General features: G+C 41.5%; 1 protein-coding gene across 1 annotated transcript; it reads right to left on the reverse strand.

The window, feature by feature from the left end:
• Positions 1-2,031: 2,031 nt before the first annotated feature.
• LOC137595861 (sodium-dependent neutral amino acid transporter SLC6A17-like) lies at positions 2,032-16,889 on the reverse strand. The gene is made up of 12 exons (XM_068316215.1): positions 16,752-16,889; positions 14,006-14,438; positions 10,958-11,115; positions 10,146-10,272; positions 9,123-9,304; positions 8,918-9,028; positions 8,592-8,833; positions 8,007-8,199; positions 7,733-7,925; positions 7,367-7,526; positions 7,091-7,253; positions 2,032-5,119 (listed from the first exon to the last, which is right to left on the reverse strand). The coding sequence occupies exons 2-12, from the start codon at positions 14,286-14,288 to the stop codon at positions 4,718-4,720; spliced, it is 2,214 nt and encodes a 737-aa protein (XP_068172316.1). The 5' UTR covers positions 14,289-14,438; positions 16,752-16,889; the 3' UTR covers positions 2,032-4,717.

The following is a 16,889-nucleotide window of genomic DNA, read 5'->3' on the forward strand; positions in this document are numbered from 1 at the left end:
CTGTCAGGAAACCACTTACAGCAAACTCAAGACTGTTCAACTATTAGAACAGGAAATGAAACCAATCACTTAATGTGTCCATGTCTGTTTGCTTCTGAAAATTATACAGTTGCTTTTAAGATGAAGGAAACCATGATTTATTCAATGCAGCTGATGGAGCATTAGTAGTCAGAAGCAGAGACAGAGGAGGACAGCATGCTGCAGGGATGTGAAATCACTACTAAACAGACGTGAAGTTAGTAGGTATACCTTGTAGTTATACCTCGCTCCACCGAGCGATTAAACTGCTCACCTCCTCTCTGGGGGAGATGAAGAAAAAGAGTCCACGCGAGAGCAGAGGGATGACACAAACAATGCACCAAACAATGTTAACAATATACACACTACCCATGCCTATCCAGGTTTATTTATTCATGCCCTCTTATTCCTAAACCCATTTATGTCTCTGTATTTGTATATTCTTTTTATTTGGTGGGTTATTTATTACTCTATTTGGTGTTGGCATTACTTTCTGTGTGTATTTTCTTTTTGTGTTCTCACTGTTCTGTGTGCAGTGTGACGGAGAAATTAATTTCCCTGATGGAACCTCCTGAAGGGACGAATAGTCCTACTCTACTCTAAAGTCCTACTCTACTCTCTCTACTCTTGTTTAGAGTTGTCAACCCCATCTGTGGATTAAAGCAGTTCTATCACCTTGCAAAACACCCTGAATATTTTCATCGTCAGGGGAGAAATTCTTCATTGAAGCTAAGTGATTTACTAATTAATGCCAAAGATATATTTTCAACATGTAGCAAGGAAAATAAGCTACAAGTGGGCCCTATGATATAAATCTTGAGAGGAGAATAATAATAATAATCCCAGATTGAAGGAAAAGAGAGCGAAACTACCAAACTACCTGCAAATTTTATTATTAATATTTACATACATAATTATTACTCTTAATCCCAAACATAAGTATTATCAAGTGTCAGGTGGAATGTGGAAAAAGTGGTCATGTCGGCCACAGCTACAGACTATAACTGGTGATTTTATAAATCACTTTTTTTTTTATCAGTACAGTATTTCTTTGTCTCAGCAGTAAAACAACAGACCAGGTTGGTGGGCAACATGCATCATCATTTGAGTGGGTGTATTTTTTAAGCATTACTCATCATCATACACACACACACACACAACCGATTTGGATGAAAAGCTTCAATGCTTCATGGGGCTTCATCTGCCCATCACTAACTATACATGGACTTCCCAGTTATAATTTTAGACTGTCGTATCTGTTCCAATAATTTTCATGTTTTTGAGCAGAAAGTCCAAACAGCAGGAACGACACAGAGAACGGCAATGAATTCTGCGTGAAACCAGCTGGCTAACACCAACAGTTTGTCCAGCTATGGTTTCCGTTTGGAATGGGACAATCGATGTAGTATCCAAAATGCTCCTCGGGCATCTGAAAAAAACGCTCTTTAAGTGACTACATACAGTCCTGTTCATGTAGTCAGCTAACAGAACTATCACTTCTCTAAAATTTTTTTCCACTTGCTCTTTTGACAGGTGTCTTTTCCTTTAACCTTAGCTCCTTTAGTTATCTTTCTTTGTCCAGTTAGCCTGCCAACATTCATCTATGGCTTCTCAATGCCCGCCCAGCGCAATCAATGATTTGCCAACACAAAGTCGTTACGTCGCCAAGTTGATTTTTGACTACACTGGGTGTGTAGTCAAATGTATTGGTTTACAATACCAATACATTTGTTTTCATATGTTTGGTATCAAGTCTGATATTATTGTTTTATTGTGGAATTTCCACAGGTTCCCGCTAGTACAAAGAGAATTTAATTAATTTGCGTCCAACTGTATTTTATAATCACATTTCTACACAATGTACACCTACTGTGAACATGAAAGTTTTTACAATGGAATTTTTTCCCCCAGTTTTTATGCAGAAAAGAAATCCAGAAATCTGACATCAGCCTGTTCACTATTAATTAAGATTTTATTAATGTTCATAATTTTGACAACACTTTGTCAGCAACATACAATCATAATATGGACGAGGGAACAGAGAGAAGTTGTAAAGGGACATGTGTACATGTGTCTCCTGTAGAAAACGAGCTATGGCCCTGCACATATAGTACACACACACACACACACACACACACACACACACACACACACACACACGCACACACACACACACACGTGCATACACAGGGTTCCTGTATTTGTTATTTACACCAACATGAGAAGCTTCCCTAAGCCTACGTTGCTCTTAAATTTAATAATGTAATATTGCTTTCATATACGTCTTAAAATTACTTCTATGAAGTCAGTAAAACAAAGGCTAACATTTTCGTGTCCCAGTGAAAAAGTGCATTAATCACATTCATTATTATTAATATAATGTTTACAGGTAAAACTTACGTCTAAGACACTGACAGGCTAAAATCTATCTAAAGGAGAACTGGACAACAGTAATATGTTCAAAGGTACATCTACATGATGCAGTGGTGCCTGGATCACACACACACCAGCAGTCCTGCAAGAAACAACATGTTGAATGGAGGAAAAATGATTTGATTTCCTCTCTTTTAGACCTATCAAAGCAAGAGATGGGTTTATTTTATGTTAAACCGTTGTTTGAGGGTTAGGGTCAGAGTTTAGGGTTAGAGTCAGGGGTTAGGGGTTAAGGTCAGAGGTTAAGGTTTAGCTTAGGCTTTAGGGGTTGAGTTAGGGTTTAGGGGCTAGCGGTTAGGTTAGGGACAGGTTTAAGGTTAGGGTTTGGGTTAGGGTTAGGTTTAAGTTTATGATTAGGGATTAGCATACTCCTCTCAATTACAGCTGAGAAAGGAACTATTGTAAGTGCAGGACAAGAGGAGATTGGAGCAGCAGGTGTGCTCAAATAACAGGTTAAGGGATTCATCCTGGATGCAGGGTTAAGTTGTGCTAGTGTGGCTACAATCAGGTGATGCAGGCCCATCCTGTCATCCTCGGAGGTGTGTTAGAGAGACTGGAGCCCATCCCAGCTGACATGAGGCAAAAGGGTAAACCCTGATCATAGATAGACCAATGGACAGAGAAACAACTGTTCACTCATGTCTGTGCATCATATTACACTGCATCATGTTACACTGCATCACGTTACACTGCATCACGTAGTGACAGCATAAAATCATCTCACAGTGACGATCCTAACACCCGTCAAAAGAACACACCAACCAGCCGTCTACAAACAACTACAGGTTACACGTCACATGTGTGTGTACGCCCAGCAGCCTTTTCACAGCATCACATTAAACAGTATCACACAAAATGAAAATATACATCATATATAATCACTTTCAAAAGATAAAACTTTGTCACACCTACATACACCACTAATATACAGGAATATAAATATAGTCTATTTAACTCGTAGCACTATGGCTTTGACTATTGTGGTAGATAATATGATGATAAATGATCATTTCACATTTGTGGTGTTGCATTAACACACATCAGTGTATATGAAATGAAACAGGATGGTTTAACATCACTCCAACCAGGAGTTGACAATGAGCTTCAGAAACACAACACAGTGTGTGTGTTTGTGTTCCAGCAGATGTGTGTGCTTGTACATTTCATTTGTATGATGGTGTCCTGAATTTCTTTTTAATACATAATTTGAACTTGTGTGCATATTACAATGCATTATTCTTTTTTCTTTTTTTGATAATGAACTTTTTGGTCCATATTGAAAATGAATTGTTTGGACTTGATAATTACATTATATTATTAAATCTTTCTATGACAAATTTTTACAGCAGCCACAGTTGTAACCAGCAGGGTTGGTTTGCCACTTAGGCATAATGATTGCATTAAATTTTTGTGCTTTTGTGGGAATATAAATCAAATTAATTAAAAAAAACTGTTTTTTCTCCCTGTATTTGACAGAATGTGTTTGTTCACTTTTTAAATAAAATAGGCGAGAATGGTGTGGCTATGGTGTAGCAGATGACAATGTCTTAAAGCAAAAATATTAGATTATGTCACTATACTGCACATGAATGGGAACAATCCTGGCTACAGAAGCGACACAGCAGAGGGAATAGAGGAGGATCAAACATTAATGGATGTCTTGGAGCAGCATTAAGCATAGTTCACATAGTTTTAGCACAGAGGTGCACATCAGAAATACTGACATCAGTAAAGTCGCTGCGTGACATCTAATAGAAAATAATTTGGTTCGTGTTCATACACAGTACCGACATGAAGGGAAACACAAACACTGACAGCCTTTAATCAAACTCTGAGTTTAGGACCGAACTGGTGCCTCTACATTCATTCTTTCAGGCCATCTGAACTTTGGACTTAAGGATGGGCATTAAACTATCCAGGGGTTTGGGGCAGTAGGGGTGGGGTGAGAGGGCAATGTCTGCTGAGGATAATTGTACTAAAGCAAAGAAAAGGAGGTCACAGATGTTCACCTGAAAGCTTAATGCTGCAGAATTTATACAAATACAGGGAACATCCGTACCAACCTCACCCTTATGTTTGTAAGACATAATGTTAAAGAGGGACTCTTCCTTCTGTTGTAGGTGATTTGTTGCTATTTTGTGATGCCTACATCCAGAGGATTCGGTTTTGTGCTGTGGTGGGGATTCTCTGTGCTGCAGTGCCCCCTGGTGGCTGGGAGGGAAACTGTGCTACAAGACAGGGTGTCAGAAGGCTTTCTGGATAGCAGTCAGGAGTCAGACTCTGGTGTGGTTGGTGTGATTGGCGTTGTTGGTGTGGTCGGGCTAATGGCAGCGTTCTGGTAGCTAGTGCCATAGCAACTATTTGGAGACAAAGAGTTGGGGTCCAGAGGTTTGGTCCGTCCTGGAGTCAGGTAGGCTTTATGTGCCAAAGATGGAGCCTCGCCAGGCTTGCCGCCGAGAATGAATCTGGCTTCATTCTGCTCCTCCAGGTTGGACATGTCCTTCATCATGGTTTTACGGTAGGCCACAGACAACTTGTTGGAGCCATCTGATATCAGGTTGAAGCGACGAGCGATGAAGACGACTGGCAGAGGAAGCATGGCGACTATGATGAGAGCAAAGCACATGGCCAGAGCCCATGGAGGATAGCTCTGGAATTGCTCCTCAGCCTGAAGACACAGAGGATGTGGTGTTTATCTTTAATTCAAATAGAAAAATGTTGCCCTAAAGGAGAAGAGCACAATATTTTGCCTGTAGCCGACTGGAATAGGGTCCAGTTGACCCGTGACCCGCAAGATGGATAAGTCACAAGAATTAGCATGTTGAGATGCTAAGCTAAGATTATAAAATAAGGAATTTTGTGTATCTGCTCAATCAAATCAGCTTGTTAGACATTGTTAACATGATAAAATATTGTCATTAACAGGTTTTTTTATCAGCCTTTACTGATAAACCTGCTATTTACATCCCGCGAAGTGGTGATGTATTGTAATTGTCAGTGTTAGTGTGTTTGTCTGTCTGTCCATTCGTCTGTCCATCCGTCCAACAAATATCTTCACAACCGTTGCAGATAGAAAAATGAAAGAAAAAGTACTGCAAAAGGGATAAAAATGAAATGATGACCTTAACATTGAGAATACTAGGTGAAGATCAAATTTCAGGGTGGATCAAATTTCAGGGTGGAACTGTGGCGCAGTGGTTAGCGCTGCCGCCTCATTACATGGCAGGTCCGGGTTCGAGTCCTGCTCTGTGTGAAGTTTGCATGCTCTCCCCGTGTCTGCGTGGGTTCTCTCCGGGTTCTCCGGCTTCCTCCCACCTCCAAAAGAATGTGCTTCAGGTTGATTGGCCGTTCCAAATTGCCCGGAGGAATGAGTGTGTGTGTGCACGGTTTAATGTCTTTGTGTGTGGCTCCGCAGTGCACTGGTGTCGTGCCCGGAGTGTCCCCCACCTCACGCCCTATGCCGCCGAGACAGGCTCCGGCTCCCCGTGACCCGCTGCTGCGGATATAGCGGTAATCTGAAGATCAAATTTCAACTTTTGAAGTCATTGCGGATTTTTGGTAGGCAGTCACGTGATACCGGACGCCCATTCTATTGGCTGACGGCATCCGGAAGTGCGCTACGTTCTGTGAGTCTCGGACTTCCGTGAGACACAAAAGTACAAAAGTGCTTTAAACAGTCGATCAGAGTGTGGGAAAAGGTAATACAGATAGAAGGTGGTTTAATGTTAGCATGGGGAGGGTTCATAAACGTTTAAATTACCGTAAATAATAAGATAAATAGTTTGTCGCTCTATCGCGGAATTCGTTAACCACGTGTGGTTCCCGGAATGCATTAACTACCAGGAACGATGACGCACCATATACCTTTTTAGGTACACCTCTCTGAAACCTGATGAGATATAATCACAAAACAAAAGCAACATTTTCAGGATTCCAGAGGAACAAAATTATGTAGGTCAGGGTAAGATTTGAACTCAGTGGTGTCGTGGGATGTTGCAGTCTCTGACTGCCTTTTTTGTTGTTGTTGTTGAGATACTAAAAGCAGGGCTTGAAATTAAATTTTTGTCTTGGTAGCACTGGTGCTCCCGAATTTAGAAGTTAGTAGCATCCGCAAAGACTTTAGGAGCACCTACCCAAAAGCAAGGCAGTGACGGAGCGATAGAGACGCTCCGTCCATCTCCATTCCTCCTCTCTCCTTCGCCCAGGAGAGCAGCCGCAGCTGCGCTCTCATTGGTTCCTGGCAGGACCGCAGGAGCGCGGTCTCACAAAAAAAGGCGCACCAGATTTTTTCCCCTAGTCGCACCGGTGCTCCCAAATATATTTAATAGTCGCACTGATAAAAATTTGGGCGCATATGCGCCCAAAATGGGCGCAATTTCGAGCCCTGTAAAAGGTATAAAAATAGGTTCAATAATTTTAGGACATGTATACTGTAGTATACATGAATAATGTATGTCGAAAACAATACTTGGTGAGGGAAAAGAAAAATCACATTTATAATTAAGTCAATGAAATATTATGACTGAAGGTAAACCAGCTGGATTTTGTTCAGTCAAAGAACAAAAACTAGGATCCACAAAAACAAACCTACCGACAAAAGTGAAGACAACCTACTCAACAGACACACACACAGACTCACCAGCTCTTGGATCCAGGCGTTGTAGCCCGGTGGACTGATGGTCATCTCAATGACGGTGGCAGAGATGAGCACAATGAGACACAGAGGGGAGACGTACTTCCACAGGTAAAAGTAGATCTTACAAGGTCGGAACCCCAACATGTCCTCCAGATCCTGCATGAACCTGTGGGAGAAAGAAAAATAAAAAGGAATAACGATGAAGTCCCTCCTTCAGTGCAATGGATGCTTTATGATATTTCAGATTTGAGCGAGGTAAACGGCAGACTGCAGTCATACCTTTTAGTGCCATAAATCCAGGCGACAGACAGATTTTCCAGTATAACCACTACGGTCAGAGGCAGTCCAGCAGAATAATCATCAAACATGGTGACAAAGTAATTTCCTGAGCGCTGAACAAACAATAGGCCACAGAGGAAGGCCACAATGCAGCAGCCCACTTAAAGACACCCAGACAAAAGGACAAGTACCACTTATTCAGGGGGAACGATGACAAAAGTCCTACAACAGTTGATGAAGTGGAAAAATAAAATGGTTTCAATTACAGTGATCTCTTTTGTTTTCAGAACAATCATCAACTCTCATGTTTCCTGTTCCCAGAACCTTCTGCTGTGTGATTAGTTGAGTCATAGAAGTGACGTTTACCTGTGAAAAGCTCCTTTTGGACCTTATAGGTGTCTAAGACGGGTGTGGTGATGCCAGTCATGGTTCCGATCATGCTACCCAGTCCCAGGTTGATGAGCATGAAGAAGAACATGACCGACCAGAAGGGAGAAGCTGGGAAATGTGTCATGGCTTCTGTGAAGGCAATGAAGGCCAAACCTGTACCCTGGACCGCCTGCAGAGAGACGGTCAGAGGAGTGAAACCAGGCAACAGACGTGAGGATCTGACTTTGGAAGCACTGACCCAGAGACTGACCTTATTGAGCTCATCCTCCAGGACACAAGGCTCCAGACCGAGCTGAGCAAAGCTCCCCTCTCTCACCGTCTTGATGACCTCGTACATCTCAGCGTAGTCTGAAGTGGTGAGATGAGAGAAGTTCACGTGTGGAGGGATAAGATCGTGGCTCAGGGTGTTGGAGTTGAGGTATCCCAGGATCTTCTGTGCATTTCTGCAAAGATAAAGAGCAAAATGATGAACTGCATTAGTTGAGGATGCACAAAATTTAACTAAGACCTGCAGCTCAACAAGGATGTTAAACTAAATAAATGGCAGATTATATGTGAACTAGTGTATGCTATATACTATGACAGGATAAAGATTGAAGTAACTCGGGGCAGCTTATTTGCATATACTAAGAACATATGTGTGATATACTGTCCACTCAGACACAAGCATCACGAAGACAAGACAATACTGTATTCACATGTCAAGCACAATATTTCTATTCGATTTTAATAAAATATGTGTTATTTCAAAGCTAAGGAAGATTTGTGTGGAGTGCTTTTATTTAAAGCTACACATTGTGTCTGTATAAATGTAACTTTGCGGATGCAAACTCACTCTATGACACACTTCTCATTCATGATATTGGCCTTGAAGCCCAGCACAGCAAATACGACCAGTGTGGCCAGAATGGAGGTGAGGAAGTTGATGACGGAGACGAGCACGGCGTCAAAGTGACAGTTGTTATCGATCTTATTATAGCTGGAGAAGGCTATGACTCCTCCAAAGCCCAGACCCAGTGCAAAGAAGACCTGTGTCGCTGCCTCCCTCCACACCTGGGGCTCCAGCATCTTCTCCAGCTGCGACAGAGAATCAATTGGATTACTGAGCGTGTTTAATGTGCGATTAACACTACAGGTGTGACGCCGTTATGTCAGTCTGACCTTTGGTGTGAACATGTGAGCAATCCCGTCCACTGATCCCTTGAGCATTAGACCCCTGACCAGGAAACAGAACAGCACCACGTAGGGAAACAGAGAGCTGAAGTACATCACCTGTATGAATGGAAATCAGAAAACATAAAAACGTAAATGAAGTGAAGTGAAACCAGCCGTCTCCCTCATCGTCTCCTCCGTCCACGTCCGCTACCTTCCCAGAGGAAGCAATTCCTTTGATGACAGCGAGGCAGACGATGATCCAAGCCACCAGCAGAGACAGAGTCATTTTGATGTTCAGGCCGCCGCTCTCTGCGATGGTGCTGGTGGTGTTGAGAGTCTGACGGTACCAGAAGTAGGTTGTGGCCGAGCTCTTCTCACACTCCGGCTCCACAACTGTGTGTTTTACAGACAGAAGGAGATGGAGCTTTGAGTGATGATGGAGCGCTAAAGTGTCAAGGTTTGAACGAAGTCGATATGGTGACCGGTTCGAAACACGTCATGCTGGACGCAGATGTGTGAGAACACATGCAGTGTGTGTGGTGATAGCGAGACGCTTCACACACTCTGCTGCTGTCCTTCACTGTCCTTCAGTCTGACAGGATGAATCTCTGCTGACTGTCTGTCTGCCAGCAGTCAGGCTGACTCATCTTCATGCTCAGTGTTTCTCGGCTGCCCTGTTTGTGCTGTTATCACCTCTAATTGTACACTAGAGGGGATGTGGGTCAAGCCTGTGAAGCTGTGACTGAAACTTGTTGGTCTGATCTGTTTATAGGTGTGTCTTTACAGGCTCAAATTGAATTAAGTATTGGTTGGATACAGGTTGGACAATGAGGAATAACTCTGAGAACCACTTACATAATAATACTGACTGACCATAGCACAGCAAGAATGGATGCTGCTCCAGTCATAAGATAAAACCGGATATGAGGTACTCTGGATTTTGGATTAAAACATTTATCCACTGAAATGTAATGAGTCAACAGACTGATTTAAAAATAGACACACTGATCAGGAATAAACAGCATAAGCCCAAAATAATATTTCTTATTTCTTCTAAGAATAATCCTAATTCAGACAAAGTCGACATGGGACTCTCCTGCTCTTCACAGATTAAAACAGTCATGAAATTATGCCTCAATGTTACCCCCAGTGAAACTGAAACAATAAAAATCATTGATCCATCCATCCATCCACCAGCTGAAGGCACCTGACAGTAAATCTACTCGTCACTCACTGGCCAGTGTTCCGTTCTTCCTGATGGGACAGTCGCTCCATGGAAGAGGAGACTGGAAGGACTGGAAGAAGTAGAAGATGCTCCAGCCAATGATCACGTTATAGTAGAGCCCAACGAAACCACAGACCTAGATAGATAGATAGATAGACAGACAGACAGACAGACAGACAGACAGACAGACAGACAGACAGACAGACAGACAGACAGACAGACAGACAGACAGACAGACAGACAGACAGACAGACAGACAGACAGATAGATAGACAGACAGACAGATAGATAGACTGATTGATTGATTAACAGACATGTCCGTCTGTCATGTGACGTTAACAGCCAGCATACATTATAGGATCACAAACACCAGGTGTTATATCTTCTAGCCACACAGTCACAGAGTGATGGAACTATTTAAATGAGGCAGGATAATTCCTGCCTGTCCCAGGTTGCTGACAGCCTTCTGAGGACTCATGCCATCCATTCACAAGCTAAATACGGCTGTGGAAACATGCATAATTAAAGTGTTCTCTTTTCAACACCCACCTCCTATTTATAGCAATTCCTGCCCTATAAAGACAGGATACCTTTTGCTCTTAAACACGTCAATACCATAAGAGAGGGAGACAATCGACATGAGGATTGGACTCCAGATAGTCGTGTAACTTTATCCTGCTGTAGTATGTGTGCTATAATTATAAACCATATATGGAGAACAGACCCATTTTCCCTTCACCACACCCGTCTAAATGATTTCAAAGGCACCCCAAATCACTTCATTACATCACATTAAACATAATCAGTGCCTTTCTTTTTACCATCAGACTGGACATCCCGATCCCGCCCAGACTGGGGCAGACATAATTCCAGACTCCGATGCTCCCCCGTCGGATCTTCTGTCCCACAGCCAGCTCCAAGAAGAAGAGTGGGATGCCGATGATGAGGAGGAGGATGAAGTAGGGAACTAAGTAGGCACCTGGAAGACAAAGATGTTTGTTACGCTTATGCTGCACACATTTGAGTAGTATGTCAAGGCCAATATGTGACATATATACGTAGTATATTGGTGATTTATTTGGAGTAATTTTCACTGTAAATGATGACTTCACCTTTATTTACTTAAAGTTTTCATCGTCGGCTGTGCTACTTTATGTCAGACTAGACGACACTGAAAATACTTTAAATATTTTTTTATAAATGAAAATAGATAATTCTGAGGTTTCAATGTGTAAAGTTTCTGCTTCAGTGAGGTTTATTCATCCAATGATTCCTCCTCCTTAACCTAGCTCTCCAATCCAGTGACCTTGGCTCCTCATGAATATTCATTGGACTTCTTTTCCAGTTTGATGGGAGTCTGAATGTGTCCGTTTGCAGATTAATCCAAAGAGGCATATTCATGTGTTGAGGGCGAGTCATCATCCAGCAAATATGAATTACTATTAATACACAACAAAAGTCATCCAGCTCAAGATGCCCCCCCCATCCAACCCCCATCCCACCAGGCATTATACAACTATAGCTTGACTCAATATAGTGAATGTCTCTGCCAGGATCCACCAGTCCACTTAATGAATTAAGATTTCATACAAAAGAATAATTTGGATCACACCAAAGTTCACGAAGATGCCAAACCACCAAATATGTTTGATTTTTCTTTTTTCATAAAGAGAAAAAAAAAAATTCAACACGCCGAATCTATCATTGATTAAGGCTGTAAAAAACAATCCCAGATGAAATCTTTCATTCTGTGCAAACATTCATCCCCCCCCCCAAAGGGACAAAGTGTTTGTTCTATTGACACAAACAAAATCTCGCTTTTTAAAGACACAACTACACTTATTCACAGGTACAAATTTAGGATAAAGATTGAACGTACGCAGCAGTTTACATGTCCTGCACTGGACAAAAAATGTCAGTCATACACGTTTCCTTTAAACTAGCATAAAATTCAGAAAATCAAAGCACTCAGTTCCTAATATTCCATATATTTATGAAGGTCAGTGAGGCTATACTGCACAACCTGACAGATGCTCTGGATAAAAGACCACCAGGTATGATTAATGTTTGGTGAACCTAGAATTTACAATATATTTGCTCTGTAGAAAGAATTCCTTATTGTGGATGGACGGTTGGTTGGCCAGATGTTCCCATGAATGTATATCCCAATTGTTTCAAGGTCGCTGGGTTAAAAAATAGTAAATCAAGTACAGCAGAACACACACATTTGGTAGAGTGAGGAGTAATGAGGTGGAGACAAATGAGGAGGCCAAAGGCTAAATCAAGAAGTTGAAAAAGAGAGGATATCAGGGTTAAATGGAGTGAGGAAAAGTGGGCTATTACCAGGATCCTCCAATAACCGACTGCTTTACAGCCTATTGAAACAGGAGCCTGATAGTAGAGAGGATCGCAAGAATTACAATAAAATAATGGAGGGAGAAATGATGGGGGACGTGCCAAGAAAGAAAGAGAGAATCCCAGAGATAAATAAACCTTCAATGTGTCTGTAATTGACTGGCTGAATGAAAATCACTGAAGAATAGATGACAGCTCAGAGGGTCACATAGACTCACCGCTGCAAGAGTCTGCTGACTGTAAATTATCCGCATAGGCAATAAATGCTGCCTATGAATCAGACACGTTTAGATTTAAGAGTGATGAAACTATTAGCATGTGATGAAGAGGCATCCACACGTCACGTGGACACAGACTTACACAGTAGATGTATGCGTAAAGAACTCCTCATCATGTGAGGCTACATTCTTTTTATATTTAAGCCCTTTTATCTCAACCACAGTATCGGTTGAGCGTGGCCCGCTCTGCCAGCACTCCTGATCAATAGAGCAGCTATATTTAGCCCCTGCTGTTTACAGCTGCTTTCTGTACTTGTGCACTGAGTGAAAATGTCACAGTCTATGAGACTCGTGTGTTTCCAAGCCTCTAAAAGGAACAGACCTGAAAAACAAATTGAAAAGACGTGGACTGCATTTATGACTCATAATTTTCAAGAACAAAGCCCTCTAGTGCTGTGAGACATTGTAAAACATAGAACATAATATAACATGCGAACAAAACACATGATGCCTGAAAGTTGATGGTAGCAAAGAAAGGATGTCAGGATTGTTGTTCTCAAATCTTTCCAAGCCAACAAACCCTAAACTGACACAGATTAAACCAGGTTTGTTACAGAAACCACAATATGATTTGTATTTTGACTCAAGAGATTTTATTTCAGGTGTAAATGAAACCAAAGACCAAATTAGTCATGTATTCTGTGGTTACCTTGGGATGAAACTTTATTCATAAATCCTGCTTGATTCAAACTAGACTAGTTGGAAATTTCAAATGAATAACAGGTGACATAGGAATGCTGTTCAACACATCCACTTTTATATTTACATAGTCAGCATAACATAAGGTGCATTAGTTTGATTAAACGTCAACATGACGTAACCAAAATGATAAACTTCAAATGAATAATAATGTGGTAATTCTCGTGGCAATCCATCTGATATTTGGTGACAAATTTGAGTCTGGAGTCATATAGACAGAAAAGCTGATGACTAAATGCTTCACCTGTATTTTCTGATGATTCATACACATAATCTGTTTTGTGTATGAATTCAAATGGAATCATTACAAGCTCCATTTACTAGAAAACATACTTCATTGACATTTTTATGTGATTATACCATCCTATGGAATATTAATTTAGGGCAAGACAGTGAGGCAGTGAGCAACGCTGTTGATACTCCTAGACAACACCAGCTGGGATAAACTTGACTTATTAATTAAAATTTTTAAAATCATGTGAGGGAACTCTTTGGGTATTGTCTTCGGCAGCACAGCAGCAGGGACAAATATCTCACCTCCTCCATTCTTCTGACACAGGTAAGGGAAACGCCATACATTCCCCAGGCCCACAGAGAAGCCCACCTGGGCTAGGATATACTGAAGTTTGCTGTTCCAGGCGGGACGTCCGTCGTTTTCGGGCACTTCAATTTGCGGGATTGTTTTCCCAGAGGCCCCTCTGACATTCAGGGAACTGCTTTTGTAGTCCAGCGGCTCCTCGTGTGCCAACAGGTCAGCCACCGACTCTGTGACGTGTTCATGGCTCTGCTCGCGCTGCGTCACTTTACTGTTCTTAGGCATCGGGGTGAGGACGGGGTGGGGTGGAGAGAGAAAGAGAAAGAGACGGATACTGGTAGAAAGAGGAAGCGTTTCAGACAGAGTGGAGAGAAGAAGGATGGATTCAGCTATAAGGAAGATGCTGAGGAGTGATTTTTAGTCTGGTCCCAAGTCCTGCATCAGAAAAAAAAAAAAAAAAAAGTCAAATAGAATGTTTGTGTTCATGGGACATCATCAAAATGTAAATACAATTAGAAAATCAGTTTAAATTTAAATCAAAGAATCCCATTTGTGTTCTTGTCAATGATCTCTTGAGGGACAACAAATCTAACACATCAAACCTGCTTGTCAACTAATCTATCTTTACTCTGAATGAACAGAAACCATCCAATCAAAATTGTTTGTGTCGATTTGTTGAGTCAAAATAAAATTCTCAATCCTGCAAATTGTTATATTTAATTTCCCTGTTCTGCAAAGCTTAACTTTAGTGAAGCTTTTTTCCCACCCCTGTAAATCCCCATAATCCTTAGAAGCCTCACTGCAACATCCATGCTCACCCCTCTGTAAGGGTTCAGTTGGTTCAATCCAAACATAATGGAGGGAATGAACACACTGCTTTGGATGAGCCACCACATATTGTTCTGATCCACATCACCAGTCCCTGTGCAGGCTCATTAATTATTGAGTGAATTGTCTCTCCAGTCAAAAACTCCACTGTAACCGAAAACTGCAAAGCTTATGGGATTTTTGAAAATCCTGATGAGTAAAAACTATCTGTGCTGATAAAGTCACCAAATTCCTGTCCATGAATGCAAGATGTTTGAAAACAGCAGAGAGAATGACCTTAAGTGTACTGGAATAGCAGTGATACACACAAGCCTTCATCACAGCACTCCTTACATCAGCATAAATCTCACTCTGTCACTACCAAGTGCATAAACTAATTGCAGACACGCTCGACGTGCTCACAGACGCACAAAAATGCCTAAATTCTGGCTCAGAATTTGCATTTGCTTTCCTTGCTTTTGCATTTTTCATCACTTTAACAGATTTCCTCCTCTGTGCATGTCAAGATGAGCCTATGATGCAATAATCCAGTCATTCACAAGTCTACATAATCCATCATGCATTAACTGTAAAGCCCCCCAGTGCTGCTTGTCTGTCTTATCATCCAATCCCATCCCACAGTATACAAGACACATAATATCAATCATCCAGCCATCATGAGAAATGAAAATGCGTCAACTCAGTCTGCAATAATCCAAAAACACACAGTTCATATGACCTGAGTCTGACTGCATGCAGCGGTTTGGTACCAGAGTTGTTTATCACAGCATGGAAAAGACTTTCATCACGCCTGTAGTCCTCCTCTGTGGAGAAGCTCATGGTTTTGGAACAAGATCTGTATTTTCAGCAACGTAATATAAAGGAATGGGTGCTGGGTTGACTTAGTAGGTAGCTCAGTTAGAAGATGTGTTCAAACTGATCTGGAACCTTTCATGTTTTACTTGTTTCTGTGTGAGTTCCCCCCCAACATATGCATAAAAGATGAATTAGCAACTCTAAATATGCAATGACTAGATGGATGGATGGATGACTGGATGGATGGTGGATAGATGAACCAATTATCTCCGCTATAACTGCAAGACAAACAAATGCCTCAAAATAACAGCATATTATGATGGATAACATACAGTAGATGTCACTTAAAATTAACTTTACTGTCCCTTAAAGTAAATAATTTAATCATTATATTTAAGTAAAACCTGTCACACTGGTTTCATTCTGACCAGTTTAACTACTATGTTACCAGTGACAGTTGTAGTGGAACAAAAAGTGGTGAGGATCCATCAGTAACACAGTTTAATAGGAAGTAAAAACACAAACCCTGCTGGTAGTAACCAGTACAACCAGTACTGTGTAAAATATGAAATGATTAGTGACCAGCCACACTAAAACCCAGTCTGGATATTCTTGCTGGTTTGGTTGGTTCATCAGCTGTGTCACACTGAGGCATTAACAATCTAATGCTTTTAGTTTAATAAACTTCAGTAATAGTAACTTTAAAAACTCCATGTCATAAAACCCATCTTTATAAAATCTTACCAACGAGGCACCGAACATTTGCAGGTGATGCAAAGCTGGTGAAAACCTTCACTGATCAACACCTCGCACAGATCAATGATAGTGATCAACAGACAGCACGTGTTTCTGCCCATCACCAGTGATGCGTCACATCCAAGGTCATACCGCGTGGTTTCCTGACCTCTGGTGGAAACTAGAGCTCATCTCGGACGTGATGCAAAATTTTCACCTCAACTCCAGTCGACAAGCTTTGCGCCACATTTAAAACACATAACGGAGCGATTCCAACTTTTTACTTTCTGTCTATGAACTTTTTTCAAAGATAAACCTAAATTCTAGCGCAGATCGCAATTCTCCCTCCACAGACCCAGGAGAGATGTTTTGAACCAAAGTCCGTCTCACCGTCAGTCTCCAGCGGCGATCAGCAGCATCCACGTTGTATTAGTTTCAGATAAAATGTGTGAAGCTTGAATTCCGTCCGATGGGCAGCACTTGTGAGTCGGTGTGGTGGTGACAGCGTTCACAGGACACTGGAGGACG

Source organism: Antennarius striatus, chromosome 5, assembly GCF_040054535.1.
Source record: "Antennarius striatus isolate MH-2024 chromosome 5, ASM4005453v1, whole genome shotgun sequence".
Lineage (NCBI taxonomy): Eukaryota > Metazoa > Chordata > Actinopteri > Lophiiformes > Antennariidae > Antennarius > Antennarius striatus.

Excerpts from the sequence above, each read along its gene's own strand:
- LOC137595861 (XM_068316215.1), bottom strand. The coding sequence starts at position 14,288 with ATGCCTAAGAACAGTAAAGTGACGCAGCGCGAGCAGAGCCATGAACAC. Across the intron at positions 11,116-14,005 it reads GTGTCAGAAGAATGGAGGAG|GTGCCTACTTAGTTCCCTAC; the intron begins GTGAGATATTTG and ends TTTGTCTTCCAG. Across the intron at positions 7,254-7,366 it reads TGGATTTATGGCACTAAAAG|GTTCATGCAGGATCTGGAGG; the intron begins GTATGACTGCAG and ends TTTCTCCCACAG.